Genomic DNA, 22,112 nt, shown 5'->3' on the forward strand with positions numbered 1-22,112 from the left:
AACATTACCTTGTTACTCAGGTCCCATGCTAGCGTTTTATAGTAATACTTCCCAATATGATTGAACTTTGTTTCTGTGCATTTCTATGCATTTAAGGTACATGGAAATTAATGAACAAGTGAAACCTACTCTCAAATATAATTACTAAATGTAAAAAGTAAAGCCTACAATTTTTAGTTTTACAACAAATGGGTGCATTAAAGACGGATCAAACTTTATGATAAGTAGATTCCTCACTTTTTGGGAGAACTGAACTTGCAATTGCTTTTATCAGGGAACATATTTAGCACCATGTAAATGCCAGAAGCTTTGCCTCATTTCCTTCCCAGCACTATGGAGCATTCAGCACAGTGACTTGACAAATATGTTTATTGTTAAAATCCCAGCATCTAGCGATAAGGATATACCAGCAGCCCTGAGAGATGATGTACAGGAGAACAGCAAATAGAGAATGGGCTCTTGGTCCTTCTAAGGGCTCATAAATCACACACAAGTAATTGAATAACGAGTGTAGTGCCAGTGATGGTGCAGGTAGGAGAGATGGCAAGCAAAGACATTTATACAACCAAAAGTGCAAGCCAGGACACAAACAGGTTGTCTTCAAAACCCACTGCTTCACTAAGGCTTTATCAGACACCCCATGGATGTTAGAAACCCATTGGTGAATTATTTGGGTAGCTTTACAGTGCACTTTTTTTTTTTTTCTTTTTAATATTGTAGGTTTCCATTTAATTAAGCAGCTGAGGGGCATGAGTGTGGTGTTAGTGCTACTTCCTGTGGTGCTGTTTGTTGTGCTTGCGGGGGCTCAGCGAGCTTGCCCCAAGAACTGCAGATGCGATGGCAAGATTGTGTACTGCGAATCTCACGCGTTCAGAGACATCCCTCAGAATATTTCTGGAGGGTCTCAAGGCTTATCGTTGCGGTACAACAGCATTCAGAAGCTTAAATCGAATCAGTTTGCGGGCCTCAATCAGCTCATATGGCTTTATCTTGACCATAATTACATCAACTCCGTGGATGAGGATGCATTTCAGGGGATCCGCAGGCTGAAGGAATTAATTCTGAGCTCCAACAAAATTACCCATCTGCACAACAAAACGTTTCACCCAGTCCCCAACCTCCGCAACCTGGACCTCTCGTACAACAAGTTGCAGGTGCTGCAGTCTGAGCAGTTCAAAGGCCTTCGTAAGCTCTTGATCTTGCATTTGCGGTCTAACTCGCTGAAATCCGTCCCGATCCGAGTTTTCCAAGACTGCCGTAACCTCGATTTTCTGGATTTGGGCTACAATCGCCTGCGGAGCTTATCCCGAAATGCTTTCGCTGGCCTTTTGAAGTTGACGGAGCTCCATTTGGAGCACAACCAGTTTTCTAAGATCAATTTCGCCCACTTCCCACGCCTCTTCAACCTTCGCTCAATTTACTTGCAGTGGAATAGGATCCGGTCTATCAGCCAAGGGTTAACATGGACTTGGAGTTCCTTGCACAACTTGGATTTATCAGGAAATGACATTACAGGGATAGAGCCTGGGACGTTCCAGTGCCTCCCCAACCTACAAAAGTTGAACCTGGATTCCAACAAACTCACCAACATCTCTCAGGAGACCATCAATACATGGATCTCACTCATCTCCATCACTCTATCCGGAAATATGTGGGAATGTACTCGAAGCATTTGCCCTCTGTTCACTTGGCTTAAGAATTTCAAGGGAAATAAAGAAACCACTATGATATGTGCAGGCCCTAAACAAATCCAGGGTGAAAAAGTGAGCGATGCTGTGGAGACATACAATATCTGTGCCGAAATCCAGGTGGTGGTTACTGAAAGATCGTATCAGGCTCCCAAAACCCCCCAGAGACCTGTCTTTATTCCTAAGCCTACCGTTTCCAAACTTGAAAGCAATCAGCCAACGTCTGTGGTGCCAAGCCCCTCCACTGACCTCCCAACACCTGCAGTGGAACCCGAATACGAGCACGTTTCCTTTCACAAAATCATTGCTGGGAGCGTGGCCCTCTTTCTTTCCGTGGCCATGATTTTGTTGGTTATCTACGTGTCATGGAAGCGCTATCCAGCCAGCATGAAGCAGCTCCAGCAGCACTCACTCATGAAGAGGCGCAGGAAAAAGGCCAGGGAGTCTGAAAGGCAAATGAACTCCCCTTTACAGGAGTATTACGTGGACTACAAGCCAACAAACTCTGAGACCATGGATGTATCCGTTAATGGATCTGGGCCCTGCACGTATACCATCTCTGGCTCCAGGGAATGTGAGGTATGAACCATGATCCTCCTAAAACCATTTCAGCTGCTGGGAAGGAGAGGTAAATGTTTGAAGCTCTTGAGGTGTCTCTAAATGCTAGAAAGATTAATGAGGTTTTTTTTTTTGCTTTGGGGTTTGCTCAGCATGCAAGGTTATCTCATTAAATTGTAGCAATCAGGGAAGTGACAGTGATTATTTTTGAACAATTCAGACTTAAAGTAGAATTAGTGTAAGATGAAGTAAAAACCTATGATAAAGATGCATTATCCCCCTCTCATCTGCACCTATTTAATTATCGGTGGTAGCATGAGGCACATCTTTCCTGTATTGCTAGAGGCAGAGAAGTTTAAGGACCTTTCTGTTTCAAAAATAAGCATGGAGTCCTCTCTGCTCCAGACCCCATGTCACATCTTTGGGGTTTTCTGATGGGTTTAGTGATAATGCCAAAGCTTTTCTGCATTTTCAGAATGCAGAAAAGGGGGGTAAACCTGGAAACAGCAGGACTGCAGCACATTTTTGGGTTGAGCATTTACTTGTTTGATAGATAACCAGGAACATCCATGCTTCTTCATTAACTTATTGTAGATTTCAGCCTTGCAAAGGCCCCAGCTTAAACATCTGCAAATATCTGAGTTTGAGAGAGGGATTTTCTCTTGGTTTTTCTATTTTAGTGAAAACTTTCAGATGCTTGGTGAAGGTTTAGCTTGAGATACAGCTCTAGTGAAGACAGTAGTTGCATACATTTAAGGATGCAGTATAATTTTGATTTAGAAAGTATGTGAGAAATACAAATAAGAAAAGCTGTTGATGTTTCTTTGCTCTGTTGTTAAGCTTTGGCTAGAAAATGCTGTAGTTTTTTGTTGCTGCGTTGTCATTGACACTATTTAATATGTATGTAAGAAACGTTTTTACTTGTGAATATAATTGCTTATTTATTCCTGATGAGGAGGATTTCCATGGTTACATTTCGGTACTCGTTACTTAACTTTGTACGTGATTAGGAGGTCATGGTGGATTTTGGTTCCCTGGTTGTGGTTATCCTACCTGAATACACTGTCAGTGTGCCTGCTGACATTCAATCCTATCTTTTTATGCACGTTGAATAGGCTATGGTAGATTTTGAGCAGTGAGGTAGTCTGAAAGGTGTGTTAAAGTTGAGCAGTGCTCAGCAGGCTGCGATTCTTGGATCCCCATTTTTGAAAATTGGATGTTTTGCACTTTCAGAAAATAGGGCTTCTGTATGATGTCTGGTATTTGGCACCTGAAATCACTATCTGAGTTTGGACCGCAGAACTAAGGGGAAGCAAAAATAGAGATGATTTGGGGTCTGGAGCAGCATTGCCTTCAGAAAGGGAAAAGCACCTGTCGTGCCCTTGTCATTTCCACTAGCATTATGTGAATCAATGTGTGCTTTGGCTTCTTCTTTTCTGTTAGCAGTGCAAGTAGAAATAAAAAGATGCTAACAAAGTTATTGTGAATTTTCACCAGCTGTCACAAGGAGCATTAATTTCACCTGAAAGGCTGCCTTGTTTTCCTGCTCAAGTTTAACACCACTAAAATGTCATTAGCTTCGGTATGGAGCTGTTTAATTTAAAGATGGTTTGGAGGACAGTTGAATCCCTGTGTCATATCCAAAAGTGCACGTAATGAAACCATCGTAAGGAAATTCGGATCGTAATTATAATGCACAAAAGATAAGGGGACACCTGCTGCTGTTTGGGAGGCTGAAATCCAAATAATTTGGATTATGGGAGATTAATAAATAGGTAGAAAGACCTACCAGGTCTGGTAACCGAAGGTCAGTATGGCATAATTTCTTCCTGCTGCTGCTGAGTGTTAGGCACAGCTTTAAACACAAGGGGACCCCAGCTCACCTGGTTTCCAGGTGCTGTTGCAGTGCCATAGCAGTTTGATTCAGCTGCTGCTCAGGTTAAGTTACGCTGGCTCACAAGTTTGCAGAAGTCAGGCTATTTATCCCATTATCTTTGGGATTCCTCGTTGTGGTGTAAATTCAGGAAGCCTGTTCTGAATGCAGTAGTGCTGGGACTGGGAGAACATATGCTCTGTATCTGCATGGTATTAATTATGCGTTGGCTATTAGCACAGAGGACTGGAGGAGACAGAAAGCAGCAGATCACTGAAGACACATGTAGCAGCCATAAGCCCCCACTGAAATACTATCTTCAGCTTGGATTTAACATCCTTCGTCTCCATAGCTACAAGGTTCCACTTGTGAAAGGACACATATTCACTGTGCAGTACTTAGGAATGGTAAGAAAAAAATCCCTGTAGTATCTTCAGCAATGGAAAGGCTTAATGTTGCGGTGAAGGGAGGAAGAAAATGGAATATTGTGTTATCAATTTTTAATTTACCCAGATGCACCCGCTTGTGGGAGAACTATTACTAAAACTATTGCTTTGGACTTTGGACAAGTGAGACAGCTCAGGCTCATCCTCCCACGGGTCTGACTTGCTAATTCATTGGGCTCAAGCCAAGGTTTCCCCCAAAACAGGAACATGTAAAGGGAGAAGAGTACCTGGTTATCAAAATGAAAGCAGAGCAGTTGTCAGCATCAATTACTTAAGGTTCTATCGATTTTACTTCATTAATATTTTTCATATCAATATCTGCTCTCACACGCCAACCCCTACACACCTTGAAGCACCGTGGATGTCTAAAACCTGCATATCTTTCTGCGAAGGGTTAATGGGTTAATTAGTTATGGGTTAATTCTGTGTTAACCTAGGAAAGAATATGCCTGAGTGTATTTCTCTGTTGGAAGCTGGTGATAATGGATGTTCCTGTGTGCAGCCTAGGGCTGTGCTGGACACAGCCATTACTGTCACAGCTCTGAATTTGTTTTTCAAGTATCCAGCTCTTCTCATATGTTGCCACCATCTTTCCATGGCAGAAACTGGCCTTGGAGTAGCATGTTTAGGCATTCACACAGGTTCATTTTTTAACAGCAGCTGCAAGTGGTGATGGTGGTTATTCTGAGTTCAGCAAGATGCCTTGGCTGCACCAAAGCAACATGAGTGTGCGGGAGCTGCCCCGTGTTGGGTCATTATCTGCAAGCAGTAGGTGCCAGGGGCAATTTGCAAGGCTGCTTTTAACTCTGTGCTTTATGAATTATTTCTTGTACTACAGAGGCACAGCCAAAGCCAGGCTTGCTGTAAATGGGAGCAACTCTCTTGGCATCAGTGGGATTATAATCACTGACACCTGGCCCATGGTATTCTATTTAGTCTATTGGCAAAGCTTTCTAAAATAACTGGATGCTTATGATTTTGGCTCTCACCATCCAGTTAGCAGACTGCTGCTATCACATTTTGGTAGTTGCTTTGTGCTTGTGCTTCTTATTCCCTCTCTCTGTCATGTTTATTTGTACATTTGCTGAAGATCATGGAGCATAAAAAGCAATTTTATAAACCAAGCTAGAATGATGTGTTTCATACATAGCACACAGAATATCCACATATAGCACACTATGTGGGGAGAAGGAACATCACTCCATAAATGTTTCCTCCTTTCTGCTAGGTTTTTCCTCTTCTGTTTCTCAGGCTGGCTGTTACTGAACAATCAACCACCAACCAACCAACCAAGTGAACATCTTTTCCATGTTAGCTGAGTACAGTTGATGTGAAACCCTTTGAGAGGCAATTGACACAGACTCTGCAGTGTTGCTCTTTACACTTTCATGTCTCCATGTCTAACCATACCCCAGAGTTTGACAAACAAGCCCACCTGTTCATATACAAGAATGTCTCTGCTGTGATGCTTCTATGTTTTTCATTGGAGTGAAAACCAGGGCAGTTGTCACTTGCATTCATACTTGCTAAATCAGTTGCGCAAAATTGTGTTTGCTTTGAATTCTGCTTGCTCCCCTCTTGCCAGTGGGAAGAAATAGATTGGTAGAGAAATATAACATATGCAAACATATCGGGCTACTGTTGACCTCTTCTTTTTGAGCCTAATTTAAAAGGAAAAGCTGACATGCCACTGTTGATTATCATATATTTATTAAACATCATACTGTGTTGTTTGCAGGAAGATGCAAAAAGGGAAAAAAAAAAAAAAAAGTCTTCTCTTTCCAGATGCTTGTTAGCCCAAGATTCCAGCTCTGGAAAGGTGATTCTGTAACTCATTTTGGAAAGGATGTCCAGGATCTAAGCAAGATCTTATGGGACATGGTAGCCTCAGGGGAAAGAAGTCACTCAGTAGTTTGGCAGAGTGGTGGGTTTTGTTTGTCTTTTGTGTGTGTTTTTTTAAGAACAGTGACAGTATTCCCTTTGGTCTTACATTCACATAAAGAAAATTTAGCAAGGACCTGACAGCAGAGGCTTAAATTTTTACGTGATCTGGTGTAACGTAAAAGGAAGGTGATTTTCCAGGTAGTGCAGTGCAAAGAGAAGAACATGGCAAGTGGGAAGCAGTGATTGTTGGTTCCAAAGCCTACTGCCCTCATTTTAGGAGCTAAGGAGGAGGAGTCCTTAGTCCTCCTAGGAGGAAGTTCCAGTCTTTTTTTTTTTTCCTAATGACTGCATTTAGGAAAGCTGTAGGATGGCCCATGTTAATTGAGCTCTCTCGTATCCTTTGGTGCTTTGGCTCTTCCTCCACCTCTACATGATTATCAGTGGACCTTAAGTTCCTGCTTGAAATGCAATGAAACTTTGTCACAAGCTCTGTTGTAGAAATTAGGCAAAGACTGAAGTAATAGTGGATTTCCTCCCTGCAGTGTCTCTGAAATATGTCAGAAGTGGGTCAGAGGAGAAACCTCTTAGGCACAGGGCCAGTGAAAGGTTTGAGCAGGAGGTAAATTTTGGAAATATCTTCAGGATTAGGTCCAAAGGTAGAAATGTGTGTTTGTTAACATTGGTCTGTGTTAACTCCCGTAGCCTTCCGCATACTGCTCTTATTTGTGGTTGCAAGCATAGTGTCAGTATGCTGGAGGCTGTGCTACAGAAGCACTAAGTAATGTAGTCATAACTGCATAGGGGCAAATTTTCTAGGGCTCAGCACTTGCAAAGCGTGAGACTTCCCAAACATATTACCAAAATGCCTGCCTGTATTTCCGGGAGAGCTCAGCCAGCTGCACATCAGCAGCAATTGAGATGCTGGTCGTGAATTTGAAAAGGGAGCTGCAGGAGGTTGCTGAGCACTTCTGAAAGTCTTACTCAATCCTTATTCAGGTGTCTGGTTGGGAATTTAGCTGATCTGAGATCTGCTCTTACAATGTGTGTTCTGCCGAGAGCTCGCTTTAAGATAAAGCAAGAAATTAGTGGCAGAGGAAGAAGCTGAGTCCATATCTCCAAATTTTCACTTAGGCTTGGAACTTTCCTGTGTTCCAGCATTGCATTTGTTCTACTATATCTCATCCAGGCTGACAGCTATTTGACAGAACTCTGAAATTGCACCGAGGATGCGCGCTCTTCATACAGACATATCCAACAGAATGGCATCCTCCCCGCCCCCCATCACCTCTTCTTCTTCCCTTTATTTTGCCATATGCTGAAAACCAGTTTGTGTTATGCACGGTGAGGAGTGACAGAACTGCACTGTAAAAGCTTTGTACAAGAGAAGAAAATAATTGTATTTCTTTTATAATCATTGCTCAGGCTTTGTGAAGGATTCCTGCGTGGCTGGAATTGTGACAGATGCAATTTACCCTCTCCATCTCTCCTTTTTTCTCACCCCTTCTTCTGCTTCTGCTTGAGCTCTGTGATGTGCTGCCAGTATTTTAAGGAGGGGGAAAAAAATCAATTTTAGTCCATTATGTAGCTCATGCCAGGAGGGAGAATGCTAGCAGAGGCAGGGAGAAATCTGTCGAACCCATTCAGTTGTTTCTTCTTTTAAATACACACGAACACACACAAAAATCTCACTTGAAAGGAAGCGAACAGCCTTGTTAGTAAGTATCCTGCTGCTGGAAATGTTCCTTGAGCTCCCCTCTGGAGAAACAGTGCTGACTTGGTTCTTGACATTGAGACCTTACTTATGCCATCCAACACAGAGCCAGTGGAGCAAGGCTGGGTGCTGGATGAGAGCTGTGCACTTGGCTCTGCTTCTTGTTTCTAGATGCATCCATGTTTGGAGGCATTCTGATGCTGCTAGAAGCAACCCACTGTGTTACTGCCACTAAGGTAGATCCACAGGTTATTTTCAGGAGATTGCCTGTGTTGCTAGCAAGACCTGCTTGGCAGAGAGAAGTGGACAGGTCTCTGTCATGTTCTCCTTGTTGTAAATATTTTGATGTGTAAAATTCCTTTGTGATTGTGTTCTGGTATTTGGCCACTGCAAGCCAAGTATATGGGACTGAACGCAGATGGGCTGCAGCTGTAAACATTTTTGACACTAATCAGATTTTATCACATCTGCCTGTTGTGGAACCAAATAAGCTTGGATTGCTTGTACATCTCTGTCTTACATCTGTCTCACATAAAAAAGATGACTGAGTCAATTCCTAGCAATCTCCTGGGGGTTGTACATACTTTGTAGGAGCTAGGAGATGCTGTTGCTGGAGACACTGGCGTCCCTGGAGACACTCAGGGTCAGACTGGACCTGGCACTGGGCAGCTTGATAAGAGCTGTAGGTGTTCCTGTTTGTTGAAGAAGAGCTGGACCAGATGGCCTTTAAGGGTCCCTTCCAACTCAAAAAATTCTATGATTCTATGACACTGTGTATGGAATGATGCAGGAGGGTGTGACTGAGAATATTGGCTTCTTGGCCTGATGAATCTGTTTTCTCATTGTCTTTTTGAGCCATGTAAGGGTGCAGGAGAAACAGAAGGTTCTTGCCTGTAGATGTAGCAGCCGTGCAGCTGCCATGGAAGTCTTTCTACCTGCAAGAGCAGGAAAGGCCATAAAGGGCAGGAAATGCTGATCATCTGGGATCTCTCACTCCCATGGTATATTAATACAGCAAAATCCACATCCTTGTTTCATAGTTCAAGCATTTTACTTCAAATTTATTATTTTGGAGGTTTGTTAGATACATTTAAATGCTGTTGGTGAGGACACAAGAAGTTCATGAATGTAAGCAAGCCAGAAAGGCTTTCTTGGAAAGCTCCATGTCAGTGGGCACCATCCTATGGAAAATCATAGGACCTTGTGAGGGAGGGTGTGAACTTATCTTTTTTTTTTTATCCCTATGGCAAAAAAGAGAGGTGTTGTTGTTATTGTTTGTTTGTTTTTTGCGTAGTATCTTTCATTTGTAGATCTCAAAACTCATTGGATAAGTAACATCATTCTAATTTTTAGTTACTGCATCACCCAGATTGCAATCTTATGCAACAGCTCTTTGCTGCTACAGTTCCATTCTTTTTCCCCTTTCCCTGTCACTGCTATTGTCTGATTTCCTCTGAAATACAGAAAAAAAAATAGAAGCAAAAATAGTCTTTCTGCTATTAGCCTATGGGGAAAAGTAGCATGATCGGTTTGTTGATGATCAGAGGTGGAATTTTGCTGTTGTGCTCTTGTACAGCTATGTGCTCTGTGTAGACCTAAATAGGGAAAGACTGACTTTAATAAATGAGTCTTGATTTTGATACTGAAATTTCTGAATTATTTTGTCATGTAACAGTATTTGCTATTTTGTGTCTGCAGCTGCACTGCAGAAGTGTTATATCAGGAGAAAAATTACGTTTTTTTGAAACTCAGTGCCTGCTAAATCTATTGTGGGAATGTGGCATGTCCTTCATTGCAACAGGCAGAGCTTAGAAATTACGTTATGTGCAAAGATCTTTTGGTACATTCAGCATTGGGTCTGTGTGCAGTGCTTCCTATTGCATACAGATATAAATACACGTTGCAGTAGAAGAAATATTTATCTCTGCTTCTTAAAAGACAATGAAAGAACCAGCTTTAAAGCAGAAGGTTCGTTATTGTTGTTCTTTGCAAACAAATACATTGGCATATTTCCTTTCTCATATGGAAGAAGTAGGCTTTTCCTGTATGTTACTTGTATTTTAATCCAATTTAGAAGCAATCAATAACAGAAAGTGAAGGAAGGTAAACTCACTGTAAGAGTATTATTACTACTACAGATATTTGTGTTTGAGCAGCAGCTGTGACAATTCCCAAGTTCAATCACCGTATGGAAATATTGAAGGAAGTAGTCCTCACTGGGAAGAATTGGACCCAGTTTGTAATCCACAGAGGTTTGTCACAGAAAGAGGCAACAGAGGCACAAGGAACAATTTATTTTCCAATGAGTTCATAGCATTATGGAATGGTTTGGCTTAGAGGGGACCTTAAAGATTGTCCAGTTCCATCCCCTGCCATGAGCTGTTTGTTCCCCACCAGCTCAGGCTGCCCAGGGCCCCATCCATGACCTTGGGCACCTCCAGGGATGGGGCATGAACAGCTCTGGGTGCCTCATCACCCACTGAGGACTGAAATACAGGTTGTAAGAAACCTCTGGCTGTATCCTGTTTATTGAATGACTCCAAATGCCAGTCTTGTGCTGGGAAAAGCTGTCCTGTGATTGCACTGTGCCAAGAATAAAGCCCCCTCCTGTGCATTGGGCCAGTGGAGGACCCATTTATCTCTGAGAACAAGCTCCCTATGAAGAGGTCAGGCTCACTCTTGGTGACTTGCACTTTCATGCATCCTAGCTCCGCTTTTTGTCAAACTGTTCTAATGCATACTGTAGCTTTGATGAATAGACTCAAGTTGTGTGTTTTTGCTCATTTTCAAACTCCGTTCTCATTAAAAACCAGCTTCTTCTTCTGCATGATGGCCTTTGAAACCCCAGATGATTCTTCACTGCTCTCATCTTTCACTAACACATCCATTTGGATTATCTTTCTGCCGTGATGGATGCTTTAAGGGGAACCAACAAGGCCATCAAATTCTTGCCCTGGTTCAACTAGCATTTGTTAATGTTCTAAATCATCTTGGGCCTGAAATGTGCTACTTCTTAAATTTAGAACGATGTGACTGCCTGAAGCTTCTCCGTGTGTTAATTAAATTATCGTAATTGTGGTTTCTTGAGACTGACAGGTTATAAATAGCTTTTCTTCCCCCCCTCCCCCCCCGCAGTAATTCGGTATGAATGACAGGCAAAACCCACTGTTGTTCAGATTCAGATCATACCTCTGACACTGTCTTGCCAATTCAGACTCCATTTCTCTACTATTACTGGATTGTCCCAAAATAATAGGCAGTGTCATTCTTAAAGGCTAGTTAATTACCTTGTACTTTTCACATTATAAGATTTTTCTGGGTCATCATTATCCATTTAATTTAACAGAATGAGTATTGAGGAGGACTGATGGTCAGGACAGATGTTCAGTGTCTATGTGTAGACTCAAGCATATGTATGTAAAGAGAAGTCCTAAGACTGGCATATTTTAATTCTAGTTCTACTTCCATGTATAATGTCTCAGAGTTTTTGTGGAAATAGAAGTCTCCGTGTTTTTAACATTTAGTTTTCTTCTATTGCTCCCGTGGGGTAGGTCTTTACCTGAGAAGGTGCTGTGCTAGATAAATGGCAGAAGACAGAACAATGCAGTAAGATCACCAGTTATTTGGTAACAAATTCATCTTACAGTCCTTTTCATACTTACTAGAAAAAAGAAAGAAAAGCTGCAAATACTGTAATTGACTAAGAATTTGTGCAAAACTATCTAGTTGGCTTTTGATCTTCCTCTGCTTGAGAGCAGCTCTCTCCCTTTGCGCAAGAATGAGGTAGAAGCATGTAAGTGGGAACATCCTGAAGTCTGCATAATGCATAACCCCCATTATGCAATTATGCATTGCTCCTGTTTAATGCAGCTCTGTGCGCTGAAATTTTCTCTGTTTATAGCTCTAATTCATGGAAGAACCTCAGGCTAGATCTTTGTCTACCACTCTGGATCCTTCCTGCACTTCCAATCAGACAAATAAACCTTACCGCTTCATTACTGTTGAGTGTAGACATGTGTTATGCTGGCTGACATGATTCAGAGCTAAATGAGATTCACGAATATACAAGGGACAGCTTCCATGCTCAGCCTTGCCTTGCAAGACTGGATGGTATCTATGCTCACGGATTTGGCATTGGAAGACCGACCAACCAGCCAGGGCTGGATGCCACAAGAACTGGGGACTGTTCTAAACTCTGCCCTTCATTTATAGCATGAGCATTGCAAACTGTCAGACTGTCAAAAGAAAAAAAAATTCAAGCAAGGTCACAATGGCTTTCATTACAATTTGAGCAACTAAATCAGTCTGTAAATCTTTGAAAATTTCTCCCATCCGCTTGCAGGCTTTCTGCTCCCATCTACTTACACGGGGGTCAGCTGGAGAGGATTGCCTTTCACTCTCCGTGCAAGATGCTAACAACAGGGCTGGGGCTTGAGCTACTGCTTTAGCAGGGAAGAAAAAAAAGTATTGTCGGAGCCTTGAGGGACTCCCACTGAGTCTGTTTTGTCCCTGCTACAAAAGCCTGTCTGAAGTGGTCTGCTTTGTGTTGGTGTGGTATTAGCACATGCCTATTTAGTTCTTTTAAAATGTCTATACTATATTCAGATGCAATGGAGATTTACTTCTAGGTACTCAGGTTCTCCTTGGTCCCTTTTAGTTTTCTGCAGTGCAGTGCAATTGCATGATTTTAATGTAAATTTCTGATCCATTTCTTTTCCCTTTCTAAATCATAGGTTAGGCTTCTGGCTTCAAAAGCCACATCAGTGTCATGCGCAAAGTGGCACAGGGGAATGAAGGCAGTTTGTGTGGTTTTGCATACGGAACACAAATTGCATAAATCATAAATCGGAAGGGGAAGCAACCTACTGGCAATTTGGAGTTGTTTGAAATTTTTATTTAAAAACAAAGTCAATGGGTGTTCTCTTTGCCTCCTTTTATTTGTTGAATATGTTGAATATGTTAATAGTCCCAGTGTGCAAAAAGCTTTGTCAATCTGAGGCATTGATTACGCTTTTTCTGTTGATGATTATCTCCCAAACATTTATTATATTAGCTTTCAAAAACATGGGTCAGGCTTCTTTGTTTTTTATGTATCAGGCAGAGACTAAATATTGGCTTCATGAGTTTTCCACATAGGTTGTAAGTGAAAGATATTACTAGCATATTGTATTCACTGCCTCTCATGTGTAATGAAGATTGAATTGGGGTTGTTCTACACTGATAGATTTTTAAAAATTAGGGTTAAAGAGATTCTGGGCCACCTGCTTTGTCTTCTTCAAGGGCCAAAATAATCGTATACGAAATTACATTGCTTATAAAGCCCAGTAGCTTGTTTTGACTAAAAAGTGCCTCAACCGAAGTCACTTGAAGACTTAAGGAAGGCTCTGCTTCTTGGGTACTTTGTTCCAAAGGTTAATAACCTTCACAGTGAAAAATAGCTGCTCAGCTGTTAAAATCGCTCTTTTCTCCACAAAGAGATTAAACTCATCTGAGAGAAAGAAGTATCTGATATTTAAAATGTCACTCAGGATAGCTGAATACAATATCCAGCTCACCAAGGAGAGGTTACAAAAAAGAAAAAAAAAAATAACACAAAAAGTCAAATGAAAATTCCTTCTTCTATTCCCTTGACCCTGTTCTTGGCCAGTTCTCCAGTCGCTCACCTCCAGTTCCTGATCATTGAGTGCACACCCAGATCAGAGAGCCACAGACCCACTGATGTCTGTGGCAAGGCCCCTATTTATGAAGTAATACCATCCTCAAGTTAGCGGCATGTAAAATGAAATACATCACTAGAGCAGTGTAATAAATTTGCATTCACTTAGAAGTCATCAAAGTTTCCTCTGAAGAGCTGTTGACCATATACAGCAACCCAACATCCCATTAGGATTTTTTTTATATGCTCTAACTCTGATGTTAACATTTCTTTAAAAATGGTTTATGCATTTAGCTCAACTCATGATGGGCTAATAATGAAACAACTAGCTTAGGTCTTTTTGCAGAAGTTTTAACAAAAGTGGACTTTATAAACCTTGAAGGGACAACATGAGTATTTGAATGGACTCTGGAAATTGCGTTAGCCTTGCAGGTGGAATGAAGCACATGCACCTTCTCTTGGGGCAAGCTATTCCTAGACCAAGCAACTTGCAGAAACAAAGTTCTTTTCTTACTTTATAGTAAGATTTGGAGTTGAACTTAATGATCCTTACTGAGTCCCTTCAAACCTGGGATATTTTGTGATTCTGTGATTTGTAAACAAAGCTCAGTCATTTTCTTTTTCTTCCAAAGGTTGAGTGTTGCTTGCCTTGACTACATGGCATATTACTGTTCTTTTTTGATAAACTGCTACAGTGGGGATGTGATTACTGATAACTTGTTCAGTTATCTGCACCCATAAGAGGTCAAGCTATATGTCATACTGGAAAAACTATAGTCAAATATTCTGTAAATAAAGGGTTGTGCCAAGAGGGCCAAGAAAAAAAACGAAGGCATTTGTCAAAGAATCCAAGTCTGTCTTGTTCTGCACAAGTAACAAATGTTCTGCTTATAGGTAATTAATTAAAAATCATTAATGGGTCTAGGAGTCCAAAAATTCTTTATTATGAGTTTAATTGCAGGAGCCTTCATTCTCCCACCATTAATTTGGCATGAAGATAGATTCACAGTTGATGTTGAAACATGGTAATTCACATTGCGTTCAGCTTTCCAGGCCTTCTGCAGCAGAGGGTGACTGCAGTGCCACATGCAAACAAACCCTGGTTAAGCCTTCCTGTAGTGCTGCATCTGAACTGATACAGAGCTCAGACCTTTGTCCTTGCCTCCATTCATCACACTGTGCTCTCCTCAGAGCACCTGCCTTTCCACCTTCTACTGAACTCTCAGAATTCCCCAAGTTATATCTTAAGTATGGCGAGATACTTCTGTGTTATTTTTCTGGACCTAACACCCAGCTTCCTTGGGCATCATTTAAGCTTTTTATACTGTTTACAGTTGCTAAAATCTTCATATGGTTTCCAAATATTATATATATTTTTTAACCGTTTCTCTACTTCCGTGGACCTACAGGTGAAGAATTTGCATAATATATTATCTATTTGCATCTGTCTCCTTGGGACTATATGCTTCTGAGTGGATGTGCTATACTTAGTGACTTAAATTTTAAGTTCTTCCTTTGTTGTTTCTTGAGTGCAGCTTCCACAATATTCCTGACAGGACCACAATGCCTACATGAAAAAAAAAAAGTTCAGTTTGCCATCTTTCAGATGTTTCATTTATATAACCTCACTTAGACTTAAACCTGCCAAACTTGAAGGTATGGTTTTGTAGAAAAAAGACCAACTAACTGCCATATCTCTCACCCAGGAATTGCCACTTATTTTTTTCATTACTTACCTCTTGAGTTTTATTGTGACTGGATGTTTCCTATGGATGGGAAATACCTTTTTTCACTCTGAAAATATCAGCGATGTCAGAATTTGCTTCATGGCCAAGGTTCTAATTTCTGAGGTACCTTACGCATACAGAACGCTGCTACAAAATAAACCCTCACCTGAAAAGAATTACAGTGCATGTTTTAGTTGGAGATATAACAGCAGGCTAGATGATCACTGGGCAAAAGTATCAGGACTTGAAAGGGAAAATTGTTGTTCCTTTTGAAAATGTGTCAGGTAAACAAATGGAGATGGTTTCCCTTCATCCACAGCAGTGCTGACTCTCTTGCTTCAATGGGGGCATTTTGGAGAATCCTACCTGTTTAAAAAGAAAAAGCTTGTGAATCATATAACTGTTTAGTGTCCAGTGTTTTAAATCACAGAAATGATACAAGAGCCCATGTGGGTCAGACCTCAGAAGTCATCTGTTCCTCATTTCTTGGTCAATACGAGTCAAAACATTCAGCATACAGCTGAATTTAGCTCAAAGGAAATGGGTTTTTCTCTCATTTATTTGTGTGTATATATGGATATGTATGTATGTATATAATAATATGTTAATTTATAATCTAGAATTGCACTGTTTTGTTTAATGGCTTTATTTTACTATAACTTGCAAGTGGACATCTTCATTTGTGTACATTTGTTTGCTGTTACTGATTTTCAGCTCACGTTTATCCTTCTCTTCAGATCCTCCCAGGCCCCTTTCAGTTTTTATTTTCCTTATCTTTTCTCTCTTTATCCCCTTCTGTTTTTTCTTTTTTTTTTTCTTTTTCTTTTTTTCTCCTTTCTCCTTTCTTCATTTTTGCTTTCTCGTTTCTTCTCCTTTCCTTTTTTCCTTTTTTTCCTTTTTTTTTTTTTCTTCCTTTTTTCCTCTTTTCTTTTTCCTTTTTCCTTTCCTTGTTTTTAGTGACAACTGCACACAGGTTTCTTCTCCCACTCTACAGAGCAAGCAGCATGTCAATCTCTGCCTTCAAGTGAATGTTTCCCTGTGCCCTCTGCCATATCCTTCCCTGGCAGAAGAGCCCAGCTGTAGCTTTACTAGCAGCCAGCACTTAAGGAGGAGAGAAGAGGAAGATGGATGGTAGAAGCAAGCTAAGTCACACAGCCTGGCCTGCTATGGGAAAGGAAACACCTTTCTCGGGCAGAAAAGCACTTCTGGGCTGTGATTAGCAAAGGCATGGACCCAAACTTTGAAAGCATTGCTGATAAATCTCAACTGTAGTTGAGTAGCTGTAGTTAAAGGGGAGTGTCAACAGTGGGAGATATTTTATGCTATACCTATCAGAAGTGCCTGTGTGCAGCTTAACAACAAGCAAGAGTTGACATAGACCTTTAATATTTGGCTATTCTGAATTAACTCAGTATCAGGAATTAACAAAGGCCATTCTTTAAGGTAAACAGTTCGTCAGAGTGACAGACTCAGAGCTGAGGTTTATTTTGTGCACAGAGTACCTCCTTGAGAATGGAGTTACCCCAGTACTTTCACAAATATTTTCTGGCCTTCAGCTGTTGCTCCAGCCATCAACTGCTCGGTGATGGGCACAGCAGATCTTCCTTCATGGCTGGATGGAAAAAGCAAAACCCAAAGTGATGTTCACTGAAATTTTTTACAATGCTGCAGGAAGCAGTGAATAGAGTGCTGTTGGGTTACAGGCACAGCTATATTACCTCGTAACTCAAGGAATAATGTTGTCTGGGGATGCTGGCAGTGCTGAGATGTAGCATGAATCATCAGAGAAGGCATCGTAGGGAAGTAAGGAGGTAACATTGGTGTTTCATGACGATGGCTGTGTTGACCCCAGGGCAGGGCATGGGTCTGTGGGTCATAGCATTATGAATGAGAGCAGACCCACAGACACAAACTGAAAGCATAGGGAGGAGTGTAGTAAGGAGAGGACAGGAGAAGCTTCCTCCAGCCTGCAGAGACTCAGTGGTGATGTTGGACACTTAGTAAAATACTTCTGGCTCTGTTCAAGTAGAGATATTCTTTTTTGTCTTCCTCATTCTACTGGTTACATTTTCAGCAGCACCGTTCTGTAGAAGCTTCATGATGGATGTTGACTATAGCACTAAAAAATAATACACATTTCTTAATATCTTTTCATATATGTCTCTTCATACCTTGCTGTGATAGCAATTCATGACTTGGATGCAGTCTTTTGTGACTTATGTCCAATGGTCTATCTGGATATATTTATTTTTTCTATTAGCTTCTAGGCAAACATTTTCCAAACCTGGCTGTGCTGCAGGAAGGTCATGGATTCTATCCTGTGGATATGCAGAGCATGCTGTTTGCATACAGGTGTATGTGGGAGTGTGACATATGCAGATGCATCAAATATCTGGGCCAGTTCAGAGCACAATATCACTTCTCCAAATGATTTTCATCATATTAACAGCCTGTATTTCAAAAATTAATGCTCTAGTGGAGTATTGGGCTAGGAAACAATTTTAGTGTTGTTTTTGAGAATCTTTCCATGTGATGTGCACAAATGTTTTATTTGTATTAGGGAACAGAATGGATAAGAGAGCTGGTTGTAAAGTGTGATGCATATAAGAAACCGATGGAGTTCATGCCTGGTTTTCCAGCCTTCAACCCATCCTTCTTGCTAGCATAATAGCAATAATGTTTAAGTTTTATTGTGTGCTTAGTATCCAGGATGTGAAATTAAATCAGCACATGAAAATGCTCTTTCACCGACGTGCCTTAAATTATCCTGCTAAATTCTTGCTCAGTTACATCAAGGATTCTTTGCCAGCAAATGCTCCAAGCCCTGCAGACAACGTGATGCAGCATGTAACACGGAGGGCTTGGTTCTCAGCAATCTGCCAAGATCCTTGAAAGGTCGGCGATAACAAAGGAGAATTTGATGGTGACTTCTCTGAAGTAATTAATTTAAGGGTTCTCTTCTTCCTCCATTGAGTTCTGCAAGAGTGGGGTTATTTTTACTTCTATCCAATTAAATGCTCAAGCCTTTGCTTTACCATATGCTGCTGTCTGATAAGCTTTGTCAGGACTAGAGCTCTGCTATTGGCTTCAGTTCTTTTGTTTACATGGAGAGTGTCACTTAGGTAAGGTCTTGTTGCCTCCCATTACCATCACCTGAAGGGAGTTTCCAGCAGCTCAGGCCAGAATTACGAAGTTTTCATTATCTAAATGTAAATGTTCGAGACATGCATGCAAAACACTGACATGGAGGAGAGTACTAAAAACAAAGGAAATATATTCCAGTGGAAAATACCTTTTCCCTTTAGTTTACTTTTTTTTTTTTTCTTTTAAATTGTTTTTACCATTCACCTCGGTTGGTTGGCTGGTTGAACCTCTGCTGGGTGGGCAGAGAGGCACAGTGTGGCTTAGCTGTATTTCAAGCTTAATGGAGTAATTAATTAGTCACAGCGTGGATTAAAGATAAATTTTGTAGGAGGTTTAAAAAAGTGCTAGTTAATCATTGATGAATTTTAAAACAGGATAAGCACATAAACATGCAATTTCTGATCGGTTCTTAAAGTGTGTATTAATTATGTATTAACTCCTGATAAACTATTTAGAAATGCATGCCGGATCTGAAACACAGTCAGATGAGCTGCAGTCAGAAGGCAAATGAGAAACTCTTAAAATTAGTGTCTGCCTTATGCGAACAGTGGAGTAACTGGATTGAACCATTGAGTGAAGAACACATAAATGCGCATTGCTAATATGTGCTGCTGAGGTTTGAAGTGGAGCCTTTGGGATCCATCCCAAAGCCAGTTCCCAGTGTGGAAGAGGGCATTTTGGAAAAACAGTGCCAAACTAGGGGTCCCATTTTGGATAGGCTTTATCATTCAGGACTTTTTATACACAGGAATTGTGTGGGTTTACTTCATTTATTGCAGTCAAGAGACTCACCACATTACCCCTTAGCATGGAAAAGATTGAACATTTATTTTCAAGTGTTGGCTTGATGATTGGTTGAGTTTGTGTTTAAGTGTTTGATTTAATTAGTATGAGATGAGCTTAGGGTCAGATTTTCAAGAACACTTGCTGCTTGGATTTCTCACTGGAGGATTCATGCTGTGAATACCCGTGATAGCGGCTGTAGTGAGTTCCCATCTGGAAGAGCCAGAACTCAAAACCACAAAACCAGTGCACCTGCAAGACCCTCATTGCTCCCCCACCAAACAGAAGAAACTCTGTGATGTTTTCATTGATGACAGGATTGATTCAATCGAGGCAGTTACTGCCAAAATTGCCCCACTTGTGATGTGTTGATATGTGTTGATGGAAGAGTAAAATACTCATTGTTGTGGTCCTTACAGGTAACACTTACAATTTGTTCTTCCAACTCCAGGGTCTTTACAGACTTTTCAAAAAGGGGAAAGAAAAATCAACTTTTCTCTCTGTTTGTGTTTACTGAATCAATATTTATACGTTGCAAGCTCATTGAAAGCCAGTGTTTATGGCTACTTGTCCCTGAACATCAGGCTGTGCCTTTGTTTCAGAGTGCTGCAATATTCGTTTCCTTTCAGGTAGGCACTCTAATATTTTCCTCCTCTCCCTGTGTTGATTGCTAATTACGCGAATGCAAGGTTTGCTTTGTTTCCTTTCGAGGACATTTGCCTAGGACTATTTCATCATCATCTTTGAATCAGACAACAGCATGAATATCAAACAGAGCTGTTAAAGGCTTTGCTTGTCACCTGTCTCCTTTCCAGTGAGTCAGTTCTGATTATTTTTTTTTATATTTTATTTCCACTTCTTTTATCCATTTGATGTCTTATCATCTGATGCATTTCTTTTCTCCCTTCCCCTCTCTTTTATTTGGCATGTCTTTTTACCTACCTATGAGCCTCCGCTGATTCCTTCTAGGAAGATTCTTGAACTTGCCAGTTTTCTTTACAGTAAGGATCCTTAGAAAAAAAACTACTGCTGTATTGCTGTCCATTTTTCTCTTTTTTTAAAGGCAGTTTGAGGTGGTATTTCTCTCTGTTTTACAAGGCTACATTAAATTTTCCAGCACAAAACTAACTTGCTTTATTGAAAAGTTTGATCATGATTTTCCTCCCGTTTTTGCTTTTTCATGGCAATAATTTATATTTATTTTAGTGGAGTGTTGTAGAGGCTCTGCTGATAGTGACCCTCCCCCCCACCCCTCCTCCAATTCAAAATGCTATATATACTTCTAGACAGTCTCCTCTGCAGTGAATTGACTAAAAAGTCTGTAAACATGCTGATAAATGGTAATCAGAATGTCCCTCCATTTTATTAAATGCAGGTTTATGCAGACAAGCAGAGACAGAGCTGCTCATTTTGTGTGCTGCAAGCCAGCATGACGTGGGGCTGTTCTAGAACAATAACAAATATTGCTGTGTTAGTGTGACCTTGCATCCGTGCTCAGGAACAGCACGCTCTGGACTTGAGTGCTTTCCTACATTGCTGTGATACAATGGGAGGAATTGCTCATTTCTACTGCTATTTTCTCTCTCCTTTCACTTACAGATCCTTGCTGGGGTTTTGTGCTGTTATGGTGCATGGTGCTGGCATAGCAGCACAGTGATTCTATCCCCCTGTTCTCAACTACAGACCTACAGAGCAGTGAGATGCAGTGTTTGTCTCAAGCACAGCCAAAGACCAGTCCCTGCCTGCAGGCTGTCACTCCGCTTTCACATCATGGTCTGGTGGCTTGGCTACAAGCTTTCTCTTTCTTTCCACATCATTTTCCTCTCTTGTGCTATTAACCAGACCTCCGGCCTATAAATTGGTTTTCCTAATCTCCTTACACATGCTCAGAATCCTATGGAAGCCAAAATGTAGTCTAATGGTTTTAAGCATGTGCATAAGCAGCAGGATCAGAATGTACTGGGTTTAAGCTAAGCTTTCTGTATCAGACATCCAGGTTCCCTTTATCTCTTGTCTGATATCTATTCTAGAACCCACATCATACCAAACTGACCAAAAAGTAAAATCGTTCAGTGGATTTTTCTGTTCTGTGTACAGTTTTCTTGAATACAGTTTCTTCCAAGACTCTTGCAGAGCCACTCTGAGAAGTGCTGCTCTCCTTCTGAAGCATTTGAGAAATTCACATTCACTGCTGCTCCGTTTAGCACACCGTGTGTGGTCGTTATCCAAGCAGTGCTGTTTCTACCTTTGCTGTGAGGGATGCACCTAGGGGACAGCTGAGGCAATGACAGAAGTGTTTGGAGCACCCAGGGTAGGTGTGAAATGTCATTGTATCTGTCCAGCCTTCTCTGGATATTCCATTAACCACAGGGATGAGCAAAGGCTTCCAAACACTCCTGATTTCCCTTTAATTAACAGGCACAATGTGCCTGGGGCTTTGCTGACCACTGCCTTTGGTGTGAAGCCAGGTCCCCTGGCACTGCCTGCACAGCCGGTCCTTCAGGTGCCCCATGCAGCAGGGTGAACAGGAGGATACTCTTAATAAGCACGCTGCGGTGGTGAGTGAAATGTGCCAATTAAGAGATTATCTGCATATCCACAAGAGCTGAGGCATGAGCTATTCAAAAGAGAGATGCTCTTCC

General features: G+C 41.2%; 2 protein-coding genes across 11 annotated transcripts in view; one reads left to right on the forward strand and one right to left on the reverse strand.

Annotated features, from left to right (window-relative positions):
* LOC128090180 (cytosolic purine 5'-nucleotidase-like) overlaps positions 1 to 22,112 on the reverse strand; it is a 587,975-nt gene that overhangs the window by 542,529 nt on the left and 23,334 nt on the right. The window lies entirely within an intron of this gene.
* The window catches only part of LRRTM4 (leucine rich repeat transmembrane neuronal 4), a 422,410-nt gene that overhangs the window by 219,828 nt on the left and 180,470 nt on the right, over positions 1 to 22,112 (forward strand). For 9 of the 10 annotated variants that reach the window (XM_052702295.1, XM_052702301.1, XM_052702302.1 and 6 more), the window contains one exon: positions 721 to 2,267. In XM_052702295.1, coding sequence (XP_052558255.1) covers positions 721 to 2,267 — 1,547 coding nt within the window. Of the gene's footprint in view, positions 1 to 720; positions 2,317 to 22,112 lie in introns of all 10 variants that reach the window. The other variant, XM_052702304.1, reaches the window with a different exon arrangement.

This window comes from Tympanuchus pallidicinctus, unplaced genomic scaffold (assembly GCF_026119805.1).
Source record: "Tympanuchus pallidicinctus isolate F22 unplaced genomic scaffold, pur_lepc_1.0 scaffold44, whole genome shotgun sequence".
Taxonomy (NCBI): Eukaryota; Metazoa; Chordata; class Aves; order Galliformes; family Phasianidae; genus Tympanuchus; species Tympanuchus pallidicinctus.